The sequence below is a fragment of the Theropithecus gelada genome, chromosome 19 (assembly GCF_003255815.1).
Source record: "Theropithecus gelada isolate Dixy chromosome 19, Tgel_1.0, whole genome shotgun sequence".
Taxonomy (NCBI): Eukaryota; Metazoa; Chordata; class Mammalia; order Primates; family Cercopithecidae; genus Theropithecus; species Theropithecus gelada.
Window position 1 is genome coordinate 21,916,017 of NC_037687.1, and position 9,538 is coordinate 21,925,554.

A 9,538-nucleotide genomic window follows, 5' to 3' on the forward strand; every position below is an offset into this window, starting at 1 on the left:
TCCTCCTCCTCCTCCTCCTCCTCCTCCTCCTCCTCCTCCTCCTCCTCCTCCTCCTCCTTCTTCTCCTTCTTCTCCTTCTTCCCCTTCTTCTCCTTCTTCTCCTTCTTCTCCTTCTTCTTCTTCTTCTTTCCTTCTCCTTCTCCTTCTCCTTCTCCTTCTTCTTCTTCTTCTTTTTTTTTTTTTTTGAGACAGTCTTGCCGCAGTGCACTGGAGCAATCTTGGCTCACTGCAACCTCTGCCTCCGGGGCTCAAGCAATTTTGTGCCTCAGCCTCCCAAGTAGCTGGGACTACAGGCATGCACCACAACACCCGGCTAATTTTTTTGTATTTTAGTAGAGATGGGGTTTCACCATGTTGCCCTGAGTGGTCTCAAACTCCTAATCTCAGGCAATCCGCCGGCCTCTGCCTCCCAAAGTACTGGAATTACAGGCTTGAGCCACTGCGCCTGGTCTATTTTTTCTTTTTTAGAGAGACAGGGTCTTGCTCTATCACCCAGGCTGGAGTGCAGTGGCGTGATCATAGTTTACTACAGCCTCAGACTCCTGGGCTCAAGTGATTCTCCCACCTCAGCCTCCTGGGTAACTGGGACCACAGGCCTGTGCTACCACACCTGGCTAATTATCTGTATTATTATTTTTTGTAGAGATGGGGTCTTGCTATGTTGCCCAAGCTGACCTCAAACTCCTGGCCTTAAGAGATCCTTCCACCTCAGTCTCCCAAAATGCTCGAATTACAGGCATGCACCACCATGCCTAGCTTATTTTTTACTTTTTGTAAAAATAAGATCTCCCTGTGTTGCCCTGGCTGGTCTTGAATTGCTGGGCTCAAGCCATCCTCCCATCTTAGCCCCCGAAGTAGCTGGGACTACAGGAATGCACCATTTCCAAGCTTGCTTGCTTCTTGTTTTGCTCTTGTCGCCCAGGCTGGAATCCAGTGGCGCAATCTCAGCTCACTGCAACCTCCCCTTCACGGGTTCAAGCGATTATGCTGCCTCAGCTTCCTGAGTAGCTGGAATTACAGGCACCCACCACATCGCCTGGCTAATTTTTGTATTTTTAGTAGAGACAGGGTTTCACCATGTTGGCCAGGATGGTCTCAAATCCTGACCTCAGGTGATCTGCCCGCCTTGGCCTCCCAAAGTGCTGGGATTACAGGTGTGAGCCCCTGTGCCCAGTCAATTATTATTTTTTGTACTCAAAACCGCACGCACACCTTCCACCCCCTCCCCCCTCTCCATTTTCCTTCATAGGGAAGGAATGTTGCCCTCTGATATTCTACTGTCAATGCTTTACTCCAATTTTCTTCCCCTCTCTTTCCCCCCTAGACTGCCTGCTCCAGGGGGCCAGGGATCTCTGTCCATCTTGTGCTCTACTGTGTCCCCAGTGCCTTCAGTGACGCCCAGCACATGGTTGGTGCTTGTAAATACTTATTTGGTGAATTAACAAACTCGCTATAGTGGTGTCAAGAGTACTTTTGTTTCAGACTCAAAGTCTCACTCTATTGCCCAGGTTGGGGTGCAGTGGTGCAATCATAGCTCACTGTAGCCTCGACCTCCCTGGTTCAAACTATCCTCCCACCCCGAGTCTCCCAAGTAGCTGGGACCCCAGGTGCGCACCACCACGCCTGGTTAATTTTTGTAGAGACGGAATCTCACTTTGTGGGTCAGGCAGGTCTCAAACTCCTGGCCTCAAAAAATTCTCCTGCCGTGGTCTCCCAGTGTGCTGGGAGTATAGTCATGAGCCACTTCACTTGGTTCCAGTGTACTTTTTAAATTAAGGGTATTCAGGACGGGTGAGTGACTCACACCTGTAATCCCAGTATTTTGGGAGGCCAAGGCGGGTGGATCACTTGAGGTCAGGAGTTCAAGACCAACCTGACGAACATGGTGAAAACCTGTCTCTACTAACAATACAAAATTATCCAAGCATGGGCCGGGTGTGGTGCCTCACGCCTGTAATCCCAGCACTTTGGGAGGCCAAGGCGAGCTGATCACGAGGTCAGGAGATCGAGACCATCCTGGCTAACACGGTGAAACCCCATCTCTACTAAAAATACAAAAAATTAGCCGGGCGTGGTGGCGGGTGCCTGTAGTCCCAGCTACTAGGGAGGCTGAGGCAGGAGAATGTCATGAACCTGGGAGGCAGAGCTTGCAGTGAGCTGAGATTGCACCACTACACTCCAGCCTGGGCAACAGAGCGAGACTCCGTCTCAAAAACAAACAAAAAAAAATTAGCCGAGCATGGTGGCACACACCTGTAATCCCAGCTACTTCGAAGGCAGAGGCAAGAGAATCCCTTGAACCTAGGAGGCGGAGGTTGCAGTGAGCTGACATCACGCCATTGCACTCCAGCCTGGGCAACAGAGCGAGACTCTGTCTCAAAAATAAAAATAAAAATAAAAAATAAATAAGGATATTCAAATGAATCAATATAAAGAGAAACATTAAGGAAATCTAAGACAGATGAATGGAGCAGGACCATGTGGGTGATCTCTGTAAATGGTGATGTCTGTGATGTCTGGGGAACGTTGCTCATTGGCATGAGGTGGTGGCTAGGGAAACTGAGGGACTACGGATGGGGATTATGGAATAAGAGTCTGGGATAGTTCAGGCCTCATCCTAGCTCACTCTGAAGGAGAGACCATGTGGCTTTCAGGGGCCTGGTGGGATTTCCAGCCTCTCTAAGTCTCTCTCCACCCACCTGAGTGTCTCTCTATCCTAATATCAATTCCCTCCATGTGTCCCCAGGATGGCGACCACAGAGAAGCCAGAATTGGGCCCTGCTCATGATGCTGGTAAGGCAAGAGCCCCAGATCTCGCTACCTAGCCCTCCTCTCAGCTCCTCCCTTCTCCCCCATAGCCACAAGCCCCCTTATTCTCCCTCACTCAGGGGCATCCCAATGCACCTGCCCGAGACCTCCCTAGGGCCCCCTGAACTCCACCCACATAATCTGAGCACATCGGCACCACCCCAAACCTGCTTTCTCTCTTCTTCTCAGTGGCTGGCACCCCCATCCCATCATGTGAGTGGATCCTATCCACCCCCACAGGCCACTACCAGCCTCCTAGACCCCCCCCACACCCAGCTCCTCACTGGTCTCCCAGCCTCCAGACATCTCCAACCCATCCCGAGACAAGATCTTTCTAAAATTCTGATCCTGTTACTCCTCTGCTCAAAGGCCCTCCATGGCTCCCCTGTGCCCTTGGGACAAAGTTTAGTCTCCTTAACATGGTTCTCAAGGCCCTTCATAAGACAGATCAAACATCGTTTCTGAAACACAGCTGGCTCTCTCACCAGACCTCTGCATTCACCCTCTCCTGCCTTAGCTTCACTCTTACTTCTCTCTACTATCTCAGATGCCCCCTCCAGGAAGCCCTCACTGAGTGCTAGGCTGCTTAGGCACCCCCTCTTGGGTTCCCACCCACCCCTAGTCCCCCCACTCCAGCCCTAAACACTCCAGGTTGTCACTCTGGAGATTGGTCTGTGTCCCCCACTGGACTGTGAGTCCCGGAAGGGCAGGCCCGGGATTGACATGGTCGCCACCGTGTCCCCAGCACTGGGTTTGGCTAGAAGAAGAATTTTCACAAATGTTCGTTGAATAAATAAATAAATGAATGTCAATAGGCAGCCAGAGTGGCCTGTGGGACCCATCTGTCAGCTGGTACCTCCCCTGTCCCCTGTTTCAGGTGACAACAACATCTATGAAGTGATGCCCTCTCCGGTCCTCCTGGTGTCCCCCATCAGTGACATGAAGTCCATAAACCCAGCCCAGGTGAGTCCCGTCCCCAGCCTCTCCCCTGAAGCCAATGCTAACAGGCGCCTCCCCTCTGAGCTGGCCGTGGTCCTCTGGGCCACCTTGACACCAAGTCTGGGAATCTCAACTCTCTATATATTGTTCCCTGTTTTTAAAAATCCTAAGGAAAAGAGACTGGAAGGAAACAGCACAACAGAAGCAGCATTTGTCTCTGGGGTGTGAAGGCTGGTGGGTGGGTTTTATCTTCTTTTCTTTTATACTTGTCTGTGTTTTCTGCACTGAGCAGCTACTCCCTTTATAATGGGGAGGTTTTATATATATAACAAAAAGTGTATAAAAATGAGTTACTTAGGCTGTGCGCGGTGGCTCACGCCTATAATTCTAGCACTTTGGGAGGCCGAGGTGGGTGGATCACCTGAGGTCAGGAGTTTGAGACCAGCCTGGCCAACATGGCAAAACCCCATCTCTACTAAAAATGCAGAAATTAGCCAGGTGTGATGGTGCATGCCTGTAATCGCAGCTACTTGGGAGGCTGAGGAAGGAGAATCGCTTGAACCCAGGAGGTGGAGGTTGCAGTGAGCCGAGGTCATGCCACTGCACTCCAGCCTGCGTGACAGGAGCGAGACTCCGTCCCAAAAAAAAAAAAAAAAAAAAAAAAAAGAGGTTATTTAGATTAAATAAAAAGAAAAACTTAGCTGGGCATGATGACTCACGCCTATAAATCCCAACACTTTGGGAGACCAAGGTGGGAGAATCACTTGAGGCCGGGAATTTGAGACCAGCCTGGGGAACATAGCGAGACAAATCTACAAAATTTTATATCTACAAATATCTACAAAATTTTAGCTAGGCATGGTGGTGTGCACCTATAGTCCCAGCTACCAGGGAGGCTGAGGAGGGAGGATCCCTTGAACCCAGGAGTTTGAGGCTGCAGTGAGCCATGATTGCACCACTGCACTCTGGCCTGGGTGACAGAGCAAGATCCTGTCTTTTTCTAAAAAAGCGAAAAATAAGAGAAACTTAAAACACTAAGGCTAAGAGCTTAGAACCAGAGGTGTTGACAGGGGTAGACTGAGAGTTAACGGAGTGGTTGACAGGATACCACACAAAGCTGGGGCCCAGTACCCATTTGTCAGAAGAGAACGCTGAGGTGCAAGGAAGCTAATCCCCTCTGCCCAGGGGCCTCGCAGTCTGGGAGGGATGATGGGGACTTGGAATCTGAGAGTGTCCCAGAACAAAAGGTCAAAGATGAGAGGGTGGGGGTGCCGAGCGCCCACTCACCTGTGTCCTTGCCTTGCAGCCCCTGCCCACGCTCCCACCCCTACAGGCGGGGCCAGAGAACCACCAGTACCAGGTATGGAGCTGGGAGCTGGGAGGGGTGGTGGGGATCCCATGGATCCAGGAGCCCCAAAGCCTGGGTGGGGAGGGGTCAAGACAACCAAAACTGGGGGCTCTCCTCCCCTCGTCCCCACAAGCCTCATGGTCTCAGCTCTCGGAGAAGCCCAAACCGCCTCCCTGAGAGACCCTGGCAAGTCCCTTTTCCTCCCAAGGCTGCGATTTCCTTCTTTGCAAAAGGGATCCAAAACTTTGAATTTGCACAGGAGGAACAAGGCCCAGAGAGGGACAGGGGATTGCCCAGGGCCACACAGCCAGTCGGGTCCTCAGTGAAACCCCACCGCAGGGCTCAGTCCCTCTCCATCCCCTCCTGTCTGCTGTCTGTCCCTGTGGCTCTGTCTCTCTCTGAGTGGCCTACATATGTCTGTGTGTCTGTCTTCCCCTTTCTTAGACTCTCTCTCTCTCTCAATTTCTCTGGCTGTGTCCTTTTTAATCTCTCTTTCTCTGTTTCCAGTTTGTTCATGCTGCCTTGTCTAAGATGCATCTCTTTACACATCTTTGTTTCTCTGCATCTCTGTCTCTCTCTCCATTCTCTGTCTCTCCTGCCTCTTTGTCTCTGTCACTGTGTTCACCTCATTTCCTGGTTCTTCCAGGACCTCTTTTCTCTGCGTCTCACTCTCTTTCCACCTTGCTCTTCCATTCTTTCTGTGGGTTTCTCCCCATCTCACTCTGTCTTTCATCCTCTGTCCCTCTCTGTCTCCCCAAGACTCTCACCCTCCACCCAGTCATAATTCTGTTCTCTCTCCCCCCCAAGCAGGACCTGCTAAACCCCGACCCTGCCCCCTACTGCCAGCTGGTGCCAACCTCCTGATGAGTCCTGGCCCAGGCCAGCCGGGGAGAAGACAAGGCCCTAGCCCTCCCTTGGGAGCCTCACACCTGAGACCAGCAGCACAAGGCCATGGGGAGCTGTGGGGCCGATGAGGTGGACTCAGCCAAGGACTCAGCAGCACATGGGGCAGGTGTCCTGGCAGGGGGACAGGAGACTGTAACAGGCCTGGGTCCCTGTACAGCCCCTGAATGCATGCCCACCTTCGGTCTATTCCTTCAAGCAAGCTGGCCTGGGCCATGTGCCTGTGAAAATCAGGCTCTGGCCCCTTTCCCTGCCAAAGTCCCCCAAGATCTGGATATCTGGGGACAAGGGGGTGGCCTCAGGCCTGCCTCCCAGGCAGTTGGCTGGGCTCCCAACTGTCTGTCCTCAATGCCCTACCCCAACTCCACCAGTGACCCTGAGTCTTTTCCCCTGGGGACAAGGCAGACACCTCGCCATGCAGGCCTCAGGTGGCAGAGAGGCCCAGCCTGACAGGCCTGTGGCCCCACACGCCAGTCCCAGCAAGGTGACCATGGCTGCCGGACCCCTTCCCCGTTCAGGCAGGCCCAGCCGCTCTCAGAAACCGCTGCCAGCTGCTGGCCTTGGCCCCCACCCTGAATCTCACCGAGTCCCTCTGGGCAGCAGCTCCCTTCTCCACCCCACCCCAGCCCCGGTCCCAAATGTGGCCTCACCTTGTCCTCCCCTCCCCCAATCTACGCATTCATTCAGCAATAAATGAGCCTTTGCTGTATGCCAGACCCAGTTCTAGACTCTTGCAGCCTTGATAGAAAGTAAAACAAAACTTCTGCTTTCCCAGAGGGTCGCTCTGGCAGGGGAGAGATTCAGGAAATAAAATAATGAACATGCGCTGTCTGTCAGATGGGGATAAGTGTATTGGAGAAATGGAGGGGAGTCGAGAGTATCGGGGGACTGAGATTTTTAATTAGAGAGGGCAGAGAGGTCCTCGCTGAGAAGGTGACAAATGAGCAAAGACTTGAAGGAGGGGAAGAAGGGAGCCTTGTGGGGCTCTGGAGGAAGAGCATTCCAGGCAGAGAGAATAGCAAGTGCAAAGGCCCCGGGGCAGGAGCATGCCTGGCACATTCAAGGAGCAGCAAGGCGGCTGGGCATGGTGGCTCACGCCTGTAATCCCAGCACTTTGGGAAGCCAAGGCAGGCAGGTCACTTGAGGTCAAGGGTTCAAGACCAGCCTGGCCAACATGGTGAAATCCCATCTCTATTAAAAATACAAAAATTAGCCGGGCATGGTGGTGGGCGCCTGTAAATAAAGAGAGACTCAGGAAATAAAATAATGAACATGCGCTGTCTGTCAGATGGGGATAAGTGTATTGGGGAAATGGAGCAACTGGGGAGGCTGAGGCAGGAAAATTGCTTAAACTGGAAGGCGGAGTTTGCAGTGGGCCAAGATCACACCATTATACTCCAATCTGGGTGACAGAGCAAGACTCCGCCTCAAAAAAAAGAGCAGCAAGGAGGCCAGTGTGGTGGAGAGAGTGGGGAAGCAGGAAAGGGTGGGTGGGTGTTGATGTCAGGAGATGGACGGAGGGGCACGTGGCGCAGGGCCAGGAAAGGCACTGCTGAGACTGTGGCTCTGGGAGGCAGGGTGCTGTGAAAGGCTGAATAACGGGCCCCCAGTGACGTCTACATCCTAACCCCTATGAATGTTACGTTATATGACAAAAGAATGCAGCTGTGATTAAGTTCAGCATCCTGCTTTTGGGAGATTATCCTGGATTGCCCTGGCAGGCTCTTCATGTAATCACACAGGTCCTTATAATCAAGAAGGACACAGGAAGCGTAAGTCAGAGGGGCTATGACAACAAAGGAAGCAAAACCCTTTGAAAATGGGAAAAGGAGCCGAAAGTCAAGGCAGCACTTCAGAGTCAGAACAATTCAGTGTGAGAAAGATTCCGTGGGCCATTGTGAGTGTTGAAGACAGAAGGGGACCATGAGCTAAGGAATGCAAGAAACTTCTAGAAGCTGGAAGAGGGCCAAGCTCAGTGGCTCACGCCTGCAGTCCCAGCACTTTGGGAGGCCAAGGTGGGAGGATCACTTGAGGCCAGGAGTTGGAGACCAGCCTTGGCAACATAACAAGACCCCATCTCTAAAAAAAAAAAAATCAGAGCCAAGTGTGGTGGCTCACGCCTGTAATCACAGCACTTTGGGAGGCCGAGACAGGGGGATCACTTGAGGTCAGGAGTTCAAGAACCAGCCTGGCCAACAAGGGGAAACCCCGTCTCTACCAAACATACAAAAATTAGCCAGGCATGGTGGCAGGCGCCTGTAATCCCAGCTACTGGGGAGGCTGAGGCAGGAGAAACGCTTGAACCCAGGAGGCGGAGGTTGCAGTGAGCCAAGGTCACGCCATTGCGCTCCAGCCTGGGTGACAGAGCGAGACTTTGTCTCAAAAAAAAAAAAAAATCAGAATTGGGGAAAGGCAAGAAAATGGATTCTCTTCTTAGAACCTCCAGAAAGCAACAGTCCCGCTGAAACCTTGGCTTTAGTACAGCAAGGCCCCTTTTGGATTCTTGATCTCCAGAACTGTAAGATAAAAAAACTTGTGTTGTTTTAAGCCACTGAACTTGTGGCAATTTTTTACAGGAAACGGGAAACTAATACAGAGGATGAGGAAGAAATCACAGAAGGGGAAGTTGCGTCTCATGCTGACTCAGTATGCAAATACTCCCTGGAAGACTTCTCCATCCCCAGACCACTCTAGACACCCAATGCCTGGGCCTTTGACCGCCTTGCTAAGATGGTCAACCAGGTCAGCCAGGTAGCCAGGGCCCAGGGCTAGAAGTGTGAGGGATTCCACCTTTTCTCTCTCTTTTTTTTCTTTTTTGAGACAGAGTCTTGCTCTTTCGCCGAGGCTGGAGTGCAGTGGCGCGATCTCAGTTCACTGCAACCTGCGCCTCCCAGGCTCAAGCAATTCTCTTGCCTCAGCCTACCACGTAGCTGAACTGCAGGTGCACACCACCTCACCCAGCTACTTTTTGTGTGTGTGTGTGTGTGTGTTTTCAGTAGAGACGAATTTCACCATGCTGGCCATGCTGGCCAGCTCGAACTCCTGGCTCTGCAGGCAGGAGGACTGAAATCCATGGTGGCAAATGCCTGTAATCCTAGCACTTTGGGAGACCAAGGCAGGCGGATTACTTGAGGTCAAGAGTTCAAGGCCAGCCTGGCCAACATGCTGAAACACTGTCTCTACTAAAAATACAAAAATTAGCCAGGCATGGTGGTAGGTTGAGACAGGAGAATCGCTTGAATCCGGGAGGCAGAGGTTGCATTGAGCTGAGGTCATGCCACTGCACTCCAGCCTGGGCAACAGAGCAACACTCTAGAACAAAACATTGACAGAATTCGGTTCTGGTTTGGATACAGGGGATTGGAGAGAAGAGTGTGCCAATCATTGGTTTGTTCATCATTTCAATGAACATTTATTGAGCATCTGCTGTGGACAGCCCTATTCTAGGCTCTGGGGAGACAGCCATGAACCAGACAGTGATGCCTGCTTTTGGAGAGCTGACCTGCTAGTGGGAGAAAGGCCACAGACAAAGCGCATGGA

The 9,538-nt window shown here is 52.0% G+C and overlaps 1 protein-coding gene across 5 annotated transcripts in view; it reads left to right on the forward strand.

The window, feature by feature from the left end:
• CEACAM19 (carcinoembryonic antigen related cell adhesion molecule 19) overlaps positions 1 to 6,814 on the forward strand; it is a 13,746-nt gene extending 6,932 nt beyond the window's left edge. The window contains exons 4-8 of one of the 5 annotated variants that reach the window (XM_025367614.1): positions 1,325 to 1,408; positions 2,747 to 2,793; positions 3,686 to 3,771; positions 5,054 to 5,107; positions 5,903 to 6,814. In XM_025367614.1, the coding sequence (XP_025223399.1) occupies positions 1,325 to 1,408; positions 2,747 to 2,793; positions 3,686 to 3,771; positions 5,054 to 5,107; positions 5,903 to 5,959 (328 nt within the window). In that variant the 3' untranslated portion in view covers positions 5,960 to 6,814. Of the gene's footprint in view, positions 1 to 1,324; positions 1,409 to 2,746; positions 2,794 to 3,657; positions 3,772 to 5,053; positions 5,108 to 5,902 lie in introns of those variants that run through there. The other 4 variants (XM_025367616.1, XM_025367617.1, XM_025367618.1 and 1 more) reach the window with 4 other exon arrangements.
• The last annotated feature ends 2,724 nt before the right edge of the window (positions 6,815 to 9,538 follow it).